The sequence below is a fragment of the Bufo gargarizans genome, chromosome 4 (assembly GCF_014858855.1).
Source record: "Bufo gargarizans isolate SCDJY-AF-19 chromosome 4, ASM1485885v1, whole genome shotgun sequence".
NCBI classification, from domain to species: domain Eukaryota; kingdom Metazoa; phylum Chordata; class Amphibia; order Anura; family Bufonidae; genus Bufo; species Bufo gargarizans.
In genome coordinates, this window is record NC_058083.1 from 207,348,818 (window position 1) to 207,371,756 (window position 22,939).

Consider the following 22,939-nt stretch of genomic DNA (forward strand, 5'->3'; position numbering starts at 1 on the left):
TGTATAGGGTTCCCACCCCGAGTCGTAATACGATTCGTAATACGGTATCGGGAATACAGTGTATTCAGTCCATTATAAAAAAAACACATTTAAAGTGCCCTTATGATCAGCCGCTTTCCTCTGGTGGAGAAGATAAGTCAGGGGCAATCCAGGCCTTGTTCATTTTTATAAGAGTCAGCCTGTCAGCATTTTCAGTTGACAAGCGGATGTGCTTATCAGTTATTATGCCCCCAGCAGCACTAAATGCCCGTTCTGATAAAACGCTGGCTGCAGGGCAGGGCAGGCCAGCACCTCCAAGGCATAGAGCGCCAATTCGTGCCGCCACGTGTGAAGCTTGGACACCCAGTAGTTGTAAGGCACAGAGGGATCATTGAGGACTCTGACACGGTCTGCTACGTACTCCTTTACCATCTTTAAAAAAAAAATCCTTACTTGTGACACTAGGCCGGGCATCAGGGTGAGGGTGCTGGTGGAGTGTCATGAAACTGTCCCATGCTTTGGAGAGTGTTGCCCTGCCTCTGTTGGAACTGCTGTGTGTTCCCCTCATCTCCCCATCTCGGTTGCCCAATGAACTATGTACTCTGCCGCCAGCGTTGTCAGCTGGAATTTTTTGGAGCAATTTTTCCACAAGGACCTTCTGGTATTGCACCATTTTGCTCGTCCTCTCCACCATAGGAATGATAGATGAGAAGTTCTCTCTGTAGCGGGGATCGAGAAGGGTGAACAACCAGTAATCAGTGTTGTCCAAAATGCGTAAAACGTGTGGGTAATGGGAAAGGCAGCCTAACATAAAGTCAGCCATGGGTGCCAGATAGTGATGGACGAACATCAGCCGGGATGGTTCGCGAACGCGATTGCGCGAACACGATCAAATGTTTGCGATCCACAAGTTTGCGGCGGGCCCCTTTCACTTTAATGTCAGGCGAACCTGAAAAACCTTCAGCTCATATTTGCAGCCACCAAATACCTAATAGAAGTGTACAAATAGTCCCACAACATGGACAGTGATATACTAGAGGGGGGTCAATGACAAAAATTTCAACAACAAATATGTATCTTAATCAGGGGACATTTTTATGCATCTTAAAGGGAAATTCTTTGAAATGTGCCCTGTTGGAGCCTAGAAATTTTTTATTTTAGGCCGTATGTGTCCTGTATACTTTATTTCTTTTTTATGATTCATTCCTGATTTTGGGTTCCAAAGTGAATGCAAAAATACTGTAACCACATTGACATTGTAATATTTTGCTCCAGCTGTGAGATCAACTTCTATCTACCTCTCTGATGATACATACAGTATGCATTCCCTGACCTTAAAAATGATACTGATATTGTCCATTCTCCTAATAGATGCTGGACTGGACCAATGTGAGTGTCTACCTTTTCCTAGCTGTTACTATTCTGAAGTGGACTGGTCTTGCAGAGGCATCTTCAGAGGTAGGGGAGTAAGTACTGTGGAATTATTTTACTTATTTTGCAATATGGATTCTACTATATCTTTAACCCATTCCTGACATTCCTCAGCATACATGCTGAGCTAAGTGGGCCCAATAGAGGGTGGGTGCCTACCGTTTTGCACAGCAGACATCCACAGACAATGTTTGTAATTGGAGACTACGTTGATCCCAGACATTTAACCCCTCAGATTCTGTGGGCAATTGCAAACACATAATCTGAGAGTAATTCATCAGGACCAGACTACTTGTGATGCCCAAATAGTTCCTCCTGCAATGAGATCACTGGAGCTGTTCATTTGCTATAAGCAGTCTGTTGCCTTCCGAAAGCCATAGTACACAATTTGAGGGGGTGTGTACTGTGTCAGTACACAAAAGTGATACCTTTTGGCGCAAAGACACGACCTCAGTAGATATGTATAGGATCTTTAATTGGTAAATGACAACGCGTTTCGGAGTCAATATACTCCTTTCTCAAGTCTGTGGGGTACTTGCTGGAGCTTGTAGCAGATGTATTTCTCACTTTCCATTCTGTAGAAAGTCCATTATTTGTAGACACAATAGATATTTCTGCTGATAACGTTAGTGCAGCGATCTACAGACAGAACCATGGCGTTATAAGCAGGATATACTGTAGATCTCATTACTGACAGCTCTCACATGGTCACAACATGCAATCTCTTCTGAACACAGTATTGTGTGCAGTACGCACAGTGAGCGGTCACTTTTCCCACACAGATTAGTACAGCGTGACGACACACAATGCTATGTACACATAGAAGTACACAGTGGGGGAGATTTATCAAAACTGGTGCAAAGGAAAACTGGCTTAGTCGCCCATAGCAACCAATCAGATTACTCCTTTCATTTTCCAATATAGCTGTGAAAAATGAAAAGTGAAATTTGATTGGTTGCTATGGGCAACTAAGCCAGATCTACTTTATACCAGTTTGATAAATGACATATATTTATATATATATTTTTATATATATATTTTTTTATATATATATATATATATATATATATATAAAGAAAAAAAATGACAGTACTCTCAAACACTTTATTCACCCCTGTGGTCGCAATGTTTTCAGCTCATTCACAGAGTCTTTTTTCAACCTATGAGCTAAAACATTGCAAAAAGTGTTGACTGAACTTGTGTTTCAAGTTTGGTGTACAAGGCTCAGGTTATCTAATTCAGTTATGGATTACGCTACCACGGACCATAAGGGTCCATTTCACACGTCCGGTCTGTTTTGTGGTCTGCAAATTGCAGATCCGCCAAACATGGACACCGGCCATGTGCGTTCCCCATTTTGCGGAACACACATGGCCGGCACTAAGATAGAAATGCCTATTCTTGTCCGTGGCTGCGGACAAGAATAGGACAATCTAAAACATTTTTTGCAGGCCCGCGGAATAGAAGTGCGGATGCGGACAGCACATGGTGTGCTGTCCACATCTTTTGCAGCCCCATTGAAAATGAATGGGTCCGCACCCCTTTCACAAAATTGCGGAACGGATGCGGACCCATTATGCAGACCTGTGAATAGACCCTTAGTTATGGTCCGCGGTAGCAGAATCCATAACAGAATTTTTACATAACCCGAACCTGAACCTTGTACGCCAAACTTAAAACACAGTTCACTTATCCCTAGTTGCGACCACAAGGGTGAATAAAGTGTTTTTCTTTTCACTCATTTTTTGTGAGACCGCTGCTATTTTTTTTAATTCTTATATTGTCCAGGATTTGTTGCTGGATCCATTGGCCTGCACCTCCATATTTATATTTGGCCTGATGTGCTGCAATCTACACATATATATATATATATATATATATATATATTAGGGTTATTCCTGCAGTAAAACTAAATGGAAAATAAACTAGAGTGGTTTATTGAATATACGCCTATATATACAATCAAGCAAATAATGTGGAAATAGGCGCTAAAACAAAATAATAATGTCTTTATTAAATGTACGGTTAAAAAAAGAGGGTATCACCCGTCAGTGTAACAGTCAACACTGACTAGTGCTAGGTATGTGAGAAAGCAATAATGTCTACCAAACAGCGCCACCATCTGGCACACCAGAACAGTCTCACAAACTAACCAACACGTAAGAGGGCTCGATACACCACAGGGTACAAGGTGTGTAACCCGGGGTGAGGACTAAATCCAGGGGATGTCTGGTATGGGGGATTCACCAAACACCACTCCAAACAGCGAGAGCCGGCGCGCAGACTCTCACTGCACTAATAATCGCAGGTGCAGGACTATGGCAGAGCATAAACCATCACTCCAAAGTTGATTTGCGGAGCAAGGATTGCCCTGACATACCCCTAAGTGGTAACAGCTCAACGCGTTTCCATACATTGGGGATGCATTTCATCAGGAGCTATGTGCACCAAACTTAGAGCGGCGCCCAAAGCCTCAGTTATGATTTTTTTTGACCGAGGTAGTGGACGGACAGACAGCAATAGAAATACCTGCCTAGCGCCGCATTCCTCTAGTGTGAGGTGCGGAGCTGTAACTAACAAGCTACTATCCTGCCTGAGCTAGCAGCCTCTAGGTTGAGGCGCTGCGTGCTAGTATGCATGTGAATCGGCACTGTGATGGCCGCAAAGCGGCCCACAGAACGCCAAACTTTACAGGGTGAAACCCCGCCCTGCTAGATACGCCTCCGTCACACAGCCAATCCAGCCAGGAGGCGCGGTACAAGGTAAACCAATGGCTGACAGAAGGAGGAACTCAGTGGGTCTCAGGGAAAGCGCAGAAGCGCCGCATTTATATGTAAGGGAATTAACAAGGCGGCTTTAAATACAGTTACCGCAGCATAGACACCTTTGCATTGGTATACAGTGGAACAGGATCACAACAGAGAGATGTATATGAACGAGCAGCCGCATATGCTCACATACACACAGGGACCCATATGAATCTTTTATTTCAATACATTGCACGATATATCAAAAACCAGCCTCGTCATTTTATAAAGGGGACAAATGAGATCGCATCATTGAGGCCGGATGGTTTAATGGTGTCCGGCAGTGATCGCTCCCGTGCACACAGGAGAAGTTACAGGAGAGCAGCCTGATGTGCATAGGAAGCACAGCAGGCTGTGGAACAAAAAAAAATATAAAAGATAAACACAACCAATTGGAGAAATTAATTTCTCCACAAAATAAATAAATTAGTGTAAATTTTTTTTTTTTTACAAAGGTGTCCATATCCTTCAAGGCTAATTTCACAGTTTTCCATCCGGATGCAATGCGTGCAGTGAACACATAGCATTCTAGCTAAATCCTGATCCATTAATTTCATTGGATATGTGTACACAAGCATAGTTTTTCATGCATCATCTTTGTGTTCAGGAAAAATTACAGCTTGTTCTATATTGTGTGTTTTTCACGCAGCCCTGGACCCATAGAAATGAATAGGGCTTGCGTGAAAAACAGAAGGCATCCAGATGGTTGCTTAGGGATGTTGAGTGTCAGGGTATGGCCACACTGCATGGTCTTGATGTGGTCATGATGCAGTTAGGAACCACAGCATCTCATTTTCCAATAGAAGTCAATGGAAAATAGGTTTCTGAGATAGTCCTGGCACTTTCAAAGTTGTAACGATACCTGATACACAGATACACAGTTGAGTAGCTGCTTGGAGATAAGTTTTTCCACAGGTGTTATTTGAAGTTTATCAGAAAGCCAAAGAACCAGGAAAATTCACATTTCAACAACAGTGGCAAACAAAAAACTGCACTCTAAACACATGATGCATGTAGTAACCGATCACATGTGTTTCCTAACCGCATCATGACCTCATCACAACCACACCATGTGGCTGTACCCTTACTCTTCCATTTTTCTTCATCTGCGCAAAAAACACATTCAATCCGGATGCAAATCCGTAACACTAAATGTAATTGTAGAAAAACACTGATTGAACTTGCATGTAGAACTATCAGTTTTTCCATGGACAGATCCTGACAGCAGGCTCGGACTGGCTCACAGGGTAACAGGCGAAGCAGCTGATCAAAGTGGGCCCTTAGTCCTCCACCCACTACACAAGTGGTGCTTGGCACAGTAGACCAACTGCAATACAAACAGATACCAGCCTATGCTTATATAAAAACTGGGTATATTATTTAACAAATCACCCAGTGTATTATTATACGGGAGCTTACACGAAACGCATTGCCTAGGCTAGCATTCCTTATTACCAAAACAGGCTCGGACTGGCTCACAGGGGAACAGGTTAATCCTCCGGTGGGCCCCTAATCAAGGTGGGCCCTTAGTCCTCCAACCCCTGCACAAGTGGCGCATTGCACAGTAGACCAACTGCAATACAACCAGATACCAGCCTATGCTATGAAACTAGGCATATTATTTAACAATCACCCAGTTTATCATTATACGGGAGGTGGAGAAGGCTTCTATGTGCAGAGGCAGGCCAGCCAGTATCCTCTTTCCCCAGGGACCTGACCTCTCAACTGCACTATAGGGACCACCATAGTCCATCATCTTGTAGTGTGTTGCTACTGCTGCCACTGTGTGAGCAGGTAATATTTGCATGTAGGTTAACAGTGGGTCCCCAAAATCAATTTTACTGGTGGTCCATAGCCACCTCAGTCCGACACTGCCTGACACAATCCAGGCAGGCTTGTGTGAAGCTGAATTATTTTCAGCTTTCTTATACATCATATGGAATATTAGGCTAGGGTGACATGGAGACATGTGTTGTGTGACATTTTTCTTCTTTCACTGAAAAATCGTGCAACATTTTTTGTAATGATAGTCAACTGTGTGACATGCCACATGATGCAATTGTGAAAAAGACATTTCCTAAAATATTTTCTGTCACCACGTAGCCCTAGTACCTATATAAAGTACAACTTTTCATACAAAAAAAGCCCCCATACGGCTATGTGAACATATATATATAGAAGAGGCAGCACTCCAGAGTATCCGTAAAACGTCACAGGGGAAAATAAAGCGGGTAGTTTTACGGATACTCTGGAGTGCTGCCTCTTCTTTGAAAATTTTTATAGCCATATTTGACCGAGTTGCCTAAGGTCAGAGGATTTCTGCACCCGACTACATCCACAAGTGCTGCTGCTCTCTCTTTGCATTGTATATATATATATATATATATATATATATATATATGTATATAGTACAGACCAAAAGTTTGGACACACCTTCTCATTCAAAGAGTTTTCTTTATTTTCATGACTATGAAAATTGTAGATTCACACTGAAGGCATCAAAACTATGAATTAACATATGTGGAATTATATACCGTATTTTTCGCCGTATAAGACGCACTTTTTTCCCCCAAAAGTGGGGGGGAAATAGCAGTGCGTCTTATACGGCGAATGTAGCCGATTTTGCTTAGTTTTCAATGATACACCCGCCGCAATGCCGTGCGGCGGGTGTATCAGCTGTGAGGGAGGAGGGGCTGGGGGCGGCATCTGCATTTATAATGACAGCGGGGCCCGTGCAGTGACTGTATTCTACTACACGGGCCCCGCTTACTGTATAATCATATCCCTAATAGTTAATTGTTGTGTGCACTGCATGTAAAAGCATAATGAGCGATAATGATGAGCGCTATTACTTACAATTAGAAGCGCTCGCCGTTCGGAGCAGAGAGGAGGGAGGAGGGAGGAGGCAGGCCGGGAGGACGGGCGCTGGCAGTGTGAGTCATACGTCACGCGCCTGCGCCGCCTGCTTCATGAATGAAGCAGGCGGCGTGGGCGCATGACGGATGACTCACACTGCCAGTGCCCGTCCTCCCGGCCTGCCTCCTCCCTCCTCTCTGCTCCGAACGGCGAGCGCTTCTAATTGTAAGTAATAGCGCTCATCATTATCGCTCATTATGCTTTTACATGCAGTGCACACAACAATTAACTATTAGGGATATGATTATTGTTGGCCCTTTTGAAGGCAAAAGGGCCAACAAGTTCTAAGCATCTCTCGGAACTCCTTCAAGACTGTTGGAAGACCATTTCAGGTGACTACCTCTTGAAGCTCATCAAGAGAATGCCAAGAGTGTGAAAAGCAGTAATCAAAGCAAAAGGTGGCTACTTTGAAGAACCTAGAATATGACATATTTTCAGTTGTTTCACACTTTTTTGTTATGTATATAATTCCACATGTGTTAATTCATAGTTTTGATGCCTTCAGTGTGAATCTACAATTTTCATAGTCATGAAAATAAAGAAAGCTCTTTGAATGAGAAGGTGTGTCCAAACTTTTGGTCTGTACTGTATATATATATATATATATATATATATATATATATATATATAAAATATACATACTCTGTCTATATGCATTATTTGGCTTTTTGGGATTTTCTTTGTCATTCACATTGAACTTTTGAACTTTATTGATCAGAGGTTCGACTCTCCGATTGTTTTGGATGTTGGTCAACGATCAATTTCAAATGAAGAGAAGTCAGCTGATCTGGCAGCAAAACTCCTGCTTCTGGATGAACTAGTCTCTCTGGAAAATGATGTGATTGAGACCAAAAAGAAAAGAAGTTTTCCAGGTTTTGGATCTCCACTAGACAGAATTTCAGCAAGCGCCACTGAAATAAAGGGAAAGCAAAGGTCAGTAAATATATATGTATAACAGAGATTGTGAATTCCTAAGTTAGTATTATTATATACTGTATATACAACTATATAAAACCTTTGTTTACTCCACCTCCTAAGAGAACGCAATAAAAAGTGATCGAAAAATCTTATGTACTACAAAATGGAAATGGATATATTCCATTAATTGAAATGTGGGTCTCAGAGACACACAAATAACAGAAACTATATTAATGTGGTATCTTCTAAATCGTACCTACTTGCAGAACAAGTTAGAAATTGAACGATTTATGGCTCTTGAAATGCGGAGATTAGAAGCCGAAAAGCAAAAAAATTATTACATCCTGAAGTTGAAAATAGGTAAAAAATGTAAAAAGAGGTTGTCCGTTCTTTTTATATTGATGAAGAGGTGGAATGGAGCAATAGTCTGGCATTCACGCTGCAACTCCATTCAAACTCAATAGGACTAAAGAGGGTCGTCAAACACAGTGCTATCTCTGTCTGTCTCATACAGTTTGAATAGAGGGTCAGGATGCATGCTTGACAGCTACGCCATTCAACTGGGGAACACAACCACCATTCACACAATTGGGGGCTGTCCCTGCAGTAGGGCCCCAGCCATAAGATCCTGTGAATATGTAATAATTATTGTTCCTGGGAAAAACTCAGTGTCAACCTAGCCTTGGATGCTTATCCATATGCTGTCATATATTTGTTATGTGATAATTCCACATGATATAAACTTTAGCTAATGAGTGACAAAATTGATCATGACATCCATTTTTCGCTCTTGTGTGTTTTTGTGGAACTTCAACTTTTTAAAACAGAATGAAAGAACAAGTCAAGTTGAACAAGTGTTTCACTCTGTTTAGATCCTATACTCTGCAGCTCAGAAATAAAACAACACGCACATAAATCAGTTTTATCACTTCATGTTCCATAATCCAAGTTTAAAGGTGTTCTTTCAATATTCTACCAGAAGAGGGAGCCAGAAAACTGTTAATGAAAAAATTTGATTTTTTTAAAATAAAATTGTTTACAAATAAACTTGTTAAAAAAAATTGCCAAGAAAAGAAAATTGTAAACTTAGTATATAAAATACTGTGTGTGTGCAAGAGCGATAGACTTGCATAATACTATGTTAGCCAGCAAAAAACTATTGTATTTATTAACACAAAAGTATTCAACATAACAACACGGATGGATAGATAGATAGATAGATAGATAGATAGATAGATAGATAGATAGATAGATTTTTAAATCAAATTGTGTACAAATAAATTTGCAGACTAATACACATTTCCAGAAGAAAAATAGTATGTAAAATTGTTTGTGTATGTAGAGAAAGAGAGAGAGATATACACATATAGACAGGCAAAGATAGATAGATAGATAGCATACGCCCTGCCGCCTCATTCATTCTGTATGGGACTTCTGTAATTAGCTGGACACTATACTCAGTTATCTCTGGTGGTCTCATTGAAAATTAATGGAGTGGCAGGGCACATGCAAGACCAGCCACTCTTTCATATCGGGAAAACTCGACGTCTGTTCTCAGGATGGGTGGGCCTTCACCATTTAGTTAGTAATCCCTTTATCCTGTCGATAGGTTATAACTTCAAGAACTAGCACAACCCCTTTAACAGTTTATTCCATCAGATAAACAGCCCAATGTCCATTGGATCCCCAATAAATGATTACTTTGCATAGTTTGGTTTACAAGGACATTTTATAAACTGGCAAATCTTATTTTCTGTAGGTATTTTAAGTAGAAGCTATGATATGATATAGACTAACATATAGAACTACATGATATGGACTGAATGAACAGTGTACTCTAGATTTTGGCTTTTTTGCTGTCTATTTTTGGTAAATGATGGATGAGTCAATGGGTAATATTATATGCCAACATACATCATCTCAGCCCAGTTGCAGGGCAAAACAAATGTTTCCATATTCAGGTTTTTCATGCAGATTTTGAAGCCAGAGTGGATCACAAATGGAGAACATTTATAAAAGAAAGAATTAAGGGTAATTTATTATGCCCTGCAGTCCAGAGTTCTGGCTTTAAAAAATCCCACATTAGGGCTCTGTATCTTTTTTAGGCTTATTAGTGAAACTATTTTTGACATTTTGTATTTTACACCCCTCATTCCTGCTTTGAAAAGTGGGTACAGTTAAACTAACAAGCTTATTTCAGCCACATTTATCAACTGCAGTTTTTAAAAAAGTTGCATAAAAGTGTATCAATCTTACGCCATTAAAGAGGTGGTGTAGAAAGTGGAGAAACCTCTCATGGCAGAAAATCAGCTCGTCGGACTTTCCCACCCACTTTTTTAAATTTATCAAATACCCAGTAGCAGCAAGATGAATTACAGCGATGAAGACTGGCCCATCGTTATAAACCCCCCCCCCCCCCCCTTAGTGTCCTCTTTTTGAAACCACTCCTGTCTTTTTCTTTGAAAAACGCCTGAATGTGCAAAACCAACCAAATTGGTGGTAATAATGATTTCTCACTGGGGAGACAGTAGGGCTACATTTTGCCATCTTGGCCTTGGGTACCAGGAGAACTTGTCTTTCTACTGACATGATGATTAATATTTTAGTTAAAAGTAAAGGTGGAGTGCTAAATTTCCTCTTATGTTCTCCACAAGATATCACAGAACTTATCACAGAAATAACACTTCTTACAAGCAGAGGAATTTTAACTGCACATACTCCAGAATCACTTCTTTATTAGCACACAAAAATAAACAGCCTGTGGACGCCTGTGTTTAGGTTAACTATAATTACTTACATGCTGTTTGGTTTTACACACAGCTAGTATTCTGCAATTCACACCTAAGTGAGTCAAAAATCATCAAACAGGAGGAAGCAGCTGGATAAAGTGAAATAGCTACCTAAATAGAATGCTTCATAGTCCAGTCAGCTTATGAACTCTAAGAATACATTTCCTGTAAACCAAGACCCTAAAATGACCGTTTGGAAATAAGGAAAGTTACACCTAAAGTAAAATAAAATTACCATTAGGCATAAATCCTTGAGTTCTCCTCTTCATGCTGTTATTTAGGCATTTCATAGTTTATTTTTTTCATTTGGAATTGACAGGACCAGCTTCCTGTTTAGTCATCTAACCTGACCCTATCGATCAAGGGCAGGGAAGGACTGGCAGAGGAAGCAGGAGGAGCAAGGGTGGATAGAATGGCTTGCCTCTGTCCACTGCCCTTAACTGTTCATTTGCATATGGAATAAAATAACTTTTTCTCCAGAATGAAGCAACAGATCACTAAGTGAAAGGTATAATTCTATTCCGTTCATCTAGCTCTACAAGGCATTTGGCCTGGTTAACCTCTTAAAGATGAAGCCTATTTTTGACTTAAAAGGAACCTGTTACCTCCAAAACACATTTATAACCGACATCATTACCTTACAGTAGCCCCCAGTGTGTTCCTAATCATGTTTTTCATTCCTCCACTGTTTGTTGTATACTTTATAAAAAACGCTGTTTTAGTCAAGCTAAGCCCGCCCCTTATCCATCCTCCCTTCACTGTGATTGACATCCTGCTGAGGAGCTGGGATCATGCAAGTCTCACGCATGCGCGGTGCGCTCCTTGTCACTGCGCAATCCTGCCTCCGGCTCCCGTACTCAGCCGGCCAACTTGCATGATCCCAGCCTCACAGCAGGATGTCAATCACAGTGAAGGGAGGACGGATAAGGGGCAGGCTTAGCTTTACTTAAAGCTAGAAGGCCGCTTCCCCCTTGACTTCAAGCTGACTCGAGGGATAGCGAAAACACAGATTAAAACAGCGTTTTTATAAAGTATACAACAACCAGTGGAGGAATGAAAAACATGATTAGGAACATACTGGGGGCTACTGTAAGGTAATGATGTTGGTTCAAAATGTGTTTTGGAGGTGACAGTTTCCCTTTAAAGTCACAGCCCCCTTTAAATTTGACATGTGTCAATTTATGTACTAATAACCTTGGAATGTTTCTACATTTCCAAGCAATTCTGACATACGGTACTTTTTTTTGTGACATGTTGTACTTTATGTTAGTGGCAAAATAGTGTTGCCATGTGTGTTTGCCTAAAAAATTCCAAATTTATCACAATTTGGAAAAATTTGCAATTATTAAAATTTGAAAATGTATGATTTTAAGACAGATAGTCATACCACACAAAAATAGTACATTTTCTATGTTCTATGTGTCTACTTTATGTTGAAAAGTAGAGAGCATTAGAGGACTTATAAGTAGGGATGAGCGAACCTGAACTTTTCAGGTTCGACGTTCGGGCAGTGAAGGAATCCCATTATGGATTCCATTATAATAGAATATAATGGAATTCTATGACAGAATGGAAAATGGAAGCCTTTAAGAGGCATTCTGTTTTGATCCACCATAATATAAGTCTATGGCCAAGCATAACGGATCCGTTTAGTTTAGCAGCAACTTTACAAATATAAAAAAAAAATCCAAATCCTATTTTTTAGGGACCAATTCAATTCTGAAGTGGCTTTGAGAAGCCTATATATTAGAGCCCCTCACAAATCACCCATTTAAAAAAGTGCACCCCAAAGTATCTACAATGGCAGATGTTTCACAGGAATTAATGCAAAATGGAGGTGAAATAAAACATTTCATTTTGTTTCAATTTTTTTTAAAATTTTATCCATTTTTTAACACAACAGGTCACAATATGAAACTAATACCAAATGAATTGCTCTCATTCTGCAGTCTTTAGAAATATGCAATATGTGGCCAGAGAGTGCTACCTGACCAAAATACTGACCTCAGAATTGAAGGAGCACTTTTTGGGTCTCCATTTTTAAGGAAGTTATTATCTGGACACTATTTCAGGTTTGCAGAGGCCTTGAGGTGCTAAAACATCCCCAAAAGGCCCCATTTTGGAAACTACACCTCTTAAGGAATTAGGGGTGCAGTGGGCATTTTGATGACACAGGTATTTCATAGGATTTATTACAACTGAAGCTTAACAATCAAAAATTGCATGTTAACAATAATACATGCAATTTTGTTAGTGTTCTTTATTTTTATGGGGTTCCCCATAGGGTATATATGATAACATAACTTTATTCCGCGGGTTGAAACGATTGTGGTGATACCAGATTTAAATAGTCTCTCAATTGCATAGTGCGTTAATGTAATGTTCCCGATACCAAATGTTTACAGCATAGAACAGGAAGGGGTTAAACAGTGACTTATCGCGTGACAAATCCCCTTTAATAAAATTTGAATTTACAGTGAAATATTTAAGAATGGATTGTCCCAGGTGATCTTACCGGAATTCCAGAGGAGCGTTGTTCAGCCTATAAGACTCCTCATGCAGATTAGGCACTCTCCATAAGGAGATAAAGTATCCATGAAATTTTGTTCCAGGTGATATAATGATAAAATTACTATATACAGTACAGACCAAAAGTTTGGACACACCTTCTCATTCAACGAGTTTTCTTTATTTTAATGACTATAAAAATTGTAGATTCACACTGAAGGCATCAAAACGATGAATTAACACATGTGGAATTATATACATAACAAAAAAGTGTGAAACAAATGAAAATATGTCATATTCTAGGTTCTTCAATGTAACCACCTTTTGCTTTGATTACTGCTTTGCACACTCTTGGCATTCTCTTGATGAGCTTCAAGAGGTAGTCACCTGAAATGGTTTTCACTTCACATGTGTGCCCTGTCAGGTTTAATGAGTGGGATTTCTTGCCTTATAAATGGGGTTGGAACCATCAGTTGTGTTGTGGAGAAGTCAGGTGGATACACAGCTGATAGTCCTACTGAATAGACTGTTAGAATTTGTATTATGGCAAGAAAAAAGTAGCTAAGTAAAGAAAAACGAGTGGCCATCATTACTTTAAGAAATAAAGGTCAGTCAGTCCGAAAAATTGGGAAAACTTTGAAAGTGTCCCCAAGTGCAGTCACAAAAACCATCAAGCGCTACAAAGAAACTGGCGCACATGCGGACCGCCCCAGGAAAGGAAGACCAAGAGTCACCTCTGCTGCGGAGGATAAGTTCATCTGAGTCACCAGCCTCAGAAATCTCAGGTTAACAGCAACTCAGATTAGAGACCAGGTCAATGCCACACAGAGTTCTAGCAGCAGACAAGAGGAGACTGTGTGAATCAGGCCTTCATGGTAGAATATCTGCTAGGAAACCACTGCTAAGGACAGGCAACAAGCAGAAGAGACTTGTTTGGGCTAAAGAACACAAGGAATGGACATTAGACCAGTGGAAATCTGTGCTTTGGTCTGATGAGTCCAAATTTGAGATCTTTGGTTCCAACCACCGTGTCTTTGTGCGACGCAGAAAAGGTGAACAAATGGACTCTACATGCCTGGTTCCCACCGTGAAGCATGGAGAAGGAGGTGTGATGGTGTGGGGGTGCTTTGCTGGTGACACGGTTGGGGATTTATTTAAAATTGAAGGCATACTGAACTAGCATGGCTACCACAGCATCTTGCAGCGGCATGCTATTTCATCCGGTTTGCGTTTAGTTGGACCATCATTTATTTTTCAACAGGACAATGACCCCAAACACACCTCCAGGCTGTGTAAGGGCTATTTGACCATGAAGGAGAGTGATGGGGTGCTGCGCCAGATGACCTGGCCTCCACAGTCACCAGACCTGAACCCAATCGAGATGGTTTGGGGTGAGCTGGACCGCAGAGTGAAGGCAAAAGGGCCAACAAGTGCTAAGCATCTCTGGGAACTCCTTCAAGACTGTTGGAAGACCATTTCAGGTGACTACCTCTTGAAGCTCATCAAGAGAATGCCAAGAGTGTGCAAAGCAGTAATCAAAGCAAAAGGTGGCTACTTTGAAGAACCTAGAATATGACATATTTTCAGTTGTTTCACACTTTTTTGTTATGTATATAATTCCACATGTGTTAATTTATAGTTTTGAGGCCTTCATTGTGAATCTACAATTTTCATTATCATGAAAATAAAGAAAACTCTTTGAATGAGAAGGTGTGTCCAAACTTTTGGTCTGTACTGTGTATATATATATATATATATATATATATATAAATATATATATATATATATATATATATATTGGGTCAATGGCTACACTTGCTTGAAAGCTATGGATTGGTGCTCACCCCGCGACTCACCCCTATGTCGCAAAGCGAAAATGTCTAAAGTAGTTTTGGATGTGGGGGGCACTCCAATATCTAGAGTTGTGTATGACGATGAAGGGATATCTTGGTACAATGTACTGTATATTTATTTATTAAGAAACAAAATGAAACTAAATAAAAAGTACCGTGTGCATATTATCAAAGAATACAATTGTAATTGTTATAAAGAATAAAACCTATTTATTTGGATGGTAAGCTTAGGATAGAAAAAACAAAAACAAATATAAGGACAAGAATAAAAATTGTAAAAATTTAAAAGAGTAAAAAAGTATGTGATTAATTTGTGGAAAAAGTAATTTCGTGAAGTGTCTACTTCATAGGAATATTCGTCCACTGATGTCTGTGGGGTCATAGTCTTTTGACTTATATTCAGTAGATGGCGCTATTACTCTCAAATTAGAGAGTGTAAAGCGATCGGAGTGAAATGACATCCAATCAAAGTATTAGTTCATATTCATCATTGGTTGTATGGTATTAGTTCATATTAATCAGTGATTGTTTGGTATTATATAATACGGTCCTCCTATATCAGCAAAATTAGTTGATTATCTTGTCAGCCAATCACCACCTAAACAGCAGGGAGGCACTGTATTAAGGTCAGATATATAGAAAATATGTTAGTAGGTATGTCCAATATTCCTATGTCTGCCGTTAAATATGTTGCTGCCAATAAACGCACTTATATCCAAAAGGAAGATAATAGATACTTTGTATATGGGCTTGTATTTTCCAATCTCTATGTGGTTACATTACCTGTCCCGTAGATGCTGAATGGATCGGGAGTTGTCTGCAGCGATGTGTGCTGGTTTTCTCCGCTGTGCTTACCAGCTCCTGACGTGGCGTCCCACATGGGCGGGAGCTTCAGCGGTATCTTGTCCTCCGAATGGATGCAGGAGTGCCGGGCTGTTTGTTTCCTTGGTGCGTACAGTTGCCGGATTGGATGTTGAATCCTGTAGATATATAAAGCATGTATATCGCTGCAGGGAATACCAAACGTGTTTCGAAGTGCAATGCTTCTTCCTCAGAGGCCACTTTATATATTTAAACAACTCTGACAATTCTACAGGATTCAACATCCGATCTGGCAACTGTTGTTTTTTCTATCCTAAGCTAACCATCCAAATAAATAGGTTTTATTCTTAAAAGATTGTAAGCTCTTGCGAGCAGGGCCCTGACTCCTAGTGTTTCAGTTGCATATTAGCCAGTTAGTTTTGTTTCGTACATGAACCCTATGAATTTGTAAAGCTATGCGGAATATGGTGGCGCTATACAAATAAATTGTATTATAACAATATTTATAACAATTACAATTGTATTCTTTGATAATATGCATTCACAAAAACCCTATTGTGGAGGAGCAGCGTTTGAATTTACAATTGTAACATGAGCTGTATTACAACAGCTAAATTACGCATTTTTTCTCCCTCCACACTAAATTATTAAAACTTCACCTTTATTTATTCACCATTAATACCTAAATCTAACAATTAGTGAGAAACCTAAATGCTAAAACTTTCAGGGTGAGCTTGTGATTCAGCACTTAATGTGCTTATTATTCTCTGACAGAGATTCCATATAACTTAGATGGCGTCTGCGCGCTGCCGCAGGCGCTTGTCACAGACTGCCCAGCCCCTGAAGATACCGGTTACTCAGGCAAAACATGTCGGGGGGGGGGGGGCGCATGCGCGCGGCTCACGAGGAGGTCATGCTTCAGTGAGCTCCGCTCCGCACTTCGAGATCGCCCTGCTTTTAGCGCCTATTAACAGGCTCCATCACGCCTGAAATCTGATGCAGGGGTCCCCGAAGATGACCCGCACAAAGGGGAAAGCAAGAATCCCGGGCACACCGGTCCCGTCGCAGACCTTGCCGGAGATCTTCCGACAGACCAGGCAGACTGTCATGGCGGACGTGCCAGCGACTCCCGCCAGCCCAGCCTCATCAGATGGCGGTGATCCGCCTCAAGAAACCACAGATTCTCGGGTGGGTTCAGACGACTTATACAAGAACATTGCAGCACTTTTTAAAACCGAGTTGTCCCAAGCAGTCTCGGACTTCACGCGCCAAATACAGGACCTCGGTAACAGAGTCTCGGACTTAGAGACAAGAACAGACGACCTGTCTGACACCCTGGGCCGCAATCGAGAGGACATTGACTCCCACGATAATCAACTGGCAGAGTTGGAGCTTAAAATCGAGGATCTCGAGAACAGGTCCCGGAGGGGAAACCTGAGAGTTAGAGGTCTGCCAGAATCATTTACCGATTTATCATCCACTCTGTCGGCCCTATTCACGGCCCTGCTTCCTCAAGCAGAACCACATTTTCTCAAGATGGACCGTGTCCACCGGTCTTTGGGGAAACCCAGGACCCTGGATATCCCCAGAGATGTAATTCTGAAATTTCACCACCCCGATACTAGGGACAAAGTGCTTGCTGCAGCAAGGGACAATCCGGACCTACCTGGACTCCCGCAATCAGTCCACCTCTATGCTGACCTAGCGCCCTCCACGCTCCGTAGGCGCAGAGAAATGAGGCCGGTCACACAGGCCTTGCAGAAGGCCAACGTTAGATACAGGTGAGATTTCCCTTCAACCTATCGTTCCAGCTGAATTTGCGCCCTTACACTATCCGGTCTGTGGCAGAAGGCCTGGAGGCACTGAAGCGGGCTGGGATCCAGTTTGACCATCAGGACTTACCGTCTGCATCACCGAAGCCACAGAGGCCGGCAAGGGTCTGGACAACTGTTCCGTCAGCCTCCGGGGGCCCGACCAGGCTGAGAAATACCTGACTTTTCATCTTTCCTCGACTGGAGAGCGGTAACAGTACTGTTTGTCTGCACGGGTCTACTTCGGGGCCTCTGGTTTTATCCCCATAACCGATGTGTCGGGCCAGTTTTATTAATATAGGGCCTCGAAAATGCGGACTTTCATGTTGTCCCAGACATGGGATGTTGTGAGAGAGGGCTGTTAGCCGTTACCGGGCTAAGCTCTCTTTCTTATGTCCCGCCACTCTTTTTCCATATGTTGGGGCTATGTAGTCCCACTTTCTGTTGCCTGTTTATTCAGGCTGTTATTATGTTCCGTTGTATTGATGTTGTGCTCTTGGGGAATGCTGTTAGAATAATCAATGTATGTCTGGAGGTGAGGGGGGGGGGCGGGGGGGTGCTTTGGGGTGCAGGCGACGGCGGGTGGCACTACTATACGGAGTTTGTTATATATCACCATGATGTGTAAGCTACTGACCCATAATGTGCGGGGTTTCAATTCCCCTAGAAAAAGAAAGACCGCCTTTGCAATTTATCTTAAACACACTCCTGACGTCATCTGTCTTCAGGAGACGCATTTTACGCCGTCGTCGCACCCGAAGTACTTTCACCCACAATACTCCAGCTTCCACTCCTCCACTTTTGCATCTAAGTGTAGGGGGGTTGTGACGTTATTAAGAAATTCATTTTCTTATACTGTAACTCAGTCATGTATAGACCCTAACGGGAGGTATGTGATACTAGTTGGAACCCACCAAGAGGAAACTCTCTGTATTGTCAACTCGTATGCGCCCACAGAGAATCCCACCAGATTTTTTGAAGCGGTCAGTAAAATAATTGGGAGGCTCACGTTTCAGAAACTGATATGGTGCGGGGATTTTAATTTTACGGTCCATCCAGTTCTGGATCGCTCTGTCCCTCCCACAACATCACGCCCGGCAACTCAGGCAAAACTGATCGCTCAGGTTATGCAATCATTGGCGATTGCTGACACATGGAGGGAACACAATGGCCCCCAGAGGGGTTATACATACTTCTCGCCAGCCCACCAGATCTACACACGCATTGACATGATTTTGGCTTCCACCTCTCTCTTGCCATATATGTCCTACTCCAGACATGTGGTGTCATCATGGTCGGACCATGATTTGGTTATTGCAGAATTTATGGCTCCGCATCGTGGTGCTACACCCTACCATTGGAGGTTAAATGAATCTCTTCTGACTAACCCAACCATCGTTTCACAGTTGCAGGAAGACCTTTCTAACTTCTTCTCTGATAATGATACTTCTGAGGTTAACCCTAAGACGCTATGGCTGACCCACAAGGCCTTTATGAGGGGTAGGTTGATAGGAGTTGCTTCCAAGAGGAAAAGGGAAAGGAATCAGGCCCAGACAGGATTAGAGGCCAAACTGAACAGACTGGTCTGGGCACACCAAAGGGCCCCCTCCTTATACCTTCTTAGAGCAATAAAGGAAGTTAAACAACAATTGAATATAATCCTCTCAAACAATACGGAGAAAGCGCTTCGGTGGACTAACTCCTTTTATTATAGGTATGCAAACAAGCCTGACAAGTTGCTGGCAAGCCAGCTCAGAGCCAAACAAAAGACCAATCAGGTTTTCCAAATACGTACAAGGACGGGACAGACCACCTCAAATCCGGACACCATATATGCGACCTTCCAAAGATTCTATAAATCCCTTTATTCTGCCCCTGTAGGTGACCCTAGCACCAAAATCGATAGTTTCCTGGCTTCCATAAGACTCCCTACACTGACTCCTGAAGCTCAATCGGAGCTTAGTAATCCTATCACCAAGGAAGAAGTGACATTTGCCATTAACTCCCTGAAATTGGGTAAGGCCCCAGGCCCAGACGGGTACTCTGCATTGTATTATAAAAAATTTAGCACTGCCATTATTCCCCACATAACAAACTACTGTAACTTTTTAATGCAAGGGACTGCTCCCCCAGAAGAGTTCCTAAGAGCGTCCATCACGGTTATTCCCAAGCCCAGTAGAGACCCATTGCTTCCGTCCAATTACCGGCCAATCTCCCTACTAAACCTCGACAATAAAATTTTCACCTCCATATTGGCGAATAGGCTCAAAAATGTTCTCCTGTCACTGGTCCACAAAGATCAAGTCGGGTTTATACCAAATAGGGAAGCCCCTGATAATATTAGGAAAATGTTAAATATTATACAATCCTCTAACAAATTGAAGACCCCATTAGCACTTCTGGCCTTAGACATTGAAAAGGCCTTTGATACTGTCACCTGGTCTTATCTTTATAAGGTTCTCTCTAAGATGGGTATTAATGGCCCTTTCCTAGCAGCTATCCAAGCCCTCTACTCTAGACCAGAGGCCTCCTTAAGCTCCCCACTACAAAACCCCTCCCCATTGCCATTGAAAGGGGTACTAGGCAAGGTTGCCCCCTTTCCCCGGCGTTATTTGCCCTAGCCATGGAACCACTGGCTACTCATATCAGGGCCCACCCTGACATCACGGGATATACCATTGGGGGTACGGAGTGCAAGTTGAGCCTATTTGCGGACGACCTGTTACTAACCATCACTAACCCCATTGTTTCTCTTCCCTCCCTTCTGAAGCTCCTGGACGCTTTCACCAAAGCCTCAGGCCTGGCGATCAACCAATCCAAATCTGAGCTACTCCTATGCAACACACCTGCCTCCACTACATCAACATTGTTGGACAGATTCCCCTTCCAACACAGACCTCAGCACATCTCTTATTTGGGGGTCCAGATGCCGAACAACCTAGACGCTGTCTACAAATTGAATTTCTTACCTATTTACCGTAAGATCCGTCAGGATTTAACGTTGTGGCAGACTTTACAGGCGTCTTGGATAGGCAGAATAAACATTATTAAAATGGTTCTCCCTTGGCTCCTATACCTATTTAGGAACCTGCCGATACCGGTCCCTGTGGGGGATCTGAGATCCTTACAGAGAGATGTGCTGAGGTTTATTTGGGCAAACAAACGTCACCGCATGTCTGGAGTAACGATGTGTAGACACAGGTCGCAGGGGGGCTTATCCGTACCTGATTTTGTCAAATACTATAGGGCAGCGAGATTGGCCCAGATGTTTTTGACACATCTTGACCCGAACACACATCCTCTTTGGATTGGGATAGAGCTGAACAGTTTTAAACCCTTCACATGGAAGGCGCTGATATGGTCTACCTCTCCCATCCCTCAGACTTTACGCAACGACTCCATATTGTCATATTACTCAATACTGCTGTGGAGGTCGGTCAGGTTTAAGTCCGCTCTGCAGAGTAAGCCCTCACCACTAGAATACCTCGTGGGTAACCCTGCTTTCCTGCCGGGCATTCAGTCTTGCAATATGGATTGGTGGGTGAGCAATAATTTGTGTTTACTGCTTAAGTTCATGTCTAAAGGCAAACTGATTTCCATTGCGGATTTTAAGGAACGGTTCTCCCCTCCCATTAGAGAATACCTCACCATGAACCAGATTTTTTCCTTTTTTAGGGCGGTTCTTCCACCTGACCGGCCTGTAGAGCTTACGTCATTTGAACGTACAATAAACTTTTCGCTATATAGACAGGGGTTATTATCCAGAATATATGGGGCGCTCAACTCGGTCCCTCCTGATCACAAACTACCCTACATGAGAGCTTGGGAGGCGGATATGAGTCGGGAACTTACGCCCTCCAAATGGTCAGATTGCTCAATGGTTCTCACGAAGGGTTCATGGCAAATCACATTAGCCGAGACTTCTATAAAAGTGCTTCATAGGACTTACCTGGTTCCTGCACGCCTACACGATATATATCCAGAAGTCTCTCCACTTTGTTTTAGAGGCTGCGGTGAGGTGGGTACTATGATTCACACATGGTGGTCATGCCATGTAGTAAAGAGATTCTGGGATAGGGTGATTCATCTGATTTCCTCAGTCTTAGACTGTAATTGCCCCAAGACAGTGCCCTTCTGTCTGTTAGGTGACAAGCCGCACAAGATTCCTTATGCCAAATTCAAGCTTGCTGTCATGGTCTTACCTTCTTGCTGTTCTCCTTCGTTTGACATGTGCTGGCGGCCATCTTGGTTTCTGGGTTTCTTGTAGCCTCCCACCCTGCGGCTTCTCCTTCCCACTGGGAGGAGCTGGATGCCCAGCTCATATATATAGGAGGTCTGTGGCTTCAGTTCCTTGCTTGGTCCTCCTGTGTTCACATGCTTCTAAGACTGCTGCTGCTTCTGGTTCCTGATCCTGGCTTCGTCTGACTACCCTGCTGGTTCCTGATCCAGGCTTCGTCTGACTACCCTGCTGGTTCCTGATCCAGGCTTCGTCTGACTACCCTTCTGGTTCCTGACCTCTGGCTTCGCAAGACCCTGCTTCGGTTTAGCCATCCGTTTGGACTTTTGCCTTACAGCTTGATTTTCAATAAAGCCTTCTTATTTCCACTTATCTCTTGTTGTACGTCTGGTTCATGGTTCCATGACATTAGGACCAAGCCATGAATTCTGACGGTACAGGACCATCCTCGCTACCTACGCTGGTTGCCAGACTTGATCAGCAGGATCACCTGTTGGGTCGGTTCGCTGTGGCGTTGCAAACCCTGCTTGAACGCACGGCTCATTTAGCTTCCGTTGCCGATGGGTCGGTTGTCGCTCCTGGGCCCGCTCCCACTGCCGCTCCGGTTGTTGCGCCAGAGTCTACCCCGACACCTGTTGCTGCGCCTGCGGTGTTTCAGGGTATGACCGGTTCTGCCCCCCTTCCACAGCGCTTTGGGGGAGAGCCAACTCAGTGCCAAGGTTTCCTTAACCAGGTGGGCATTTATTTCGAGTTGCTGCCACATGCCTTTCCTACTGAGAGATCAAAGGTGGGCTTCTTGATCTCGCTGCTCTCGGACAAGGCCTGCCTTGTCTGGGCCAGTCTGGGCCAGCCCTTTATGGGAGAACAA

General features: G+C 42.6%; 1 protein-coding gene across 1 annotated transcript in view; it reads left to right on the forward strand.

The window, feature by feature from the left end:
* The first annotated feature begins 1,350 nt into the window (after positions 1-1,350).
* OSTN (osteocrin) overlaps positions 1,351-22,939 on the forward strand; it is a 29,706-nt gene continuing 8,117 nt past the window's right edge. The window contains exons 1-2 of the mRNA XM_044288610.1: positions 1,351-1,437; positions 7,852-8,066. Of these exons, the coding sequence (XP_044144545.1) occupies positions 1,351-1,437; positions 7,852-8,066 (302 nt within the window). The remainder of the gene's footprint in view (positions 1,438-7,851; positions 8,067-22,939) is intronic.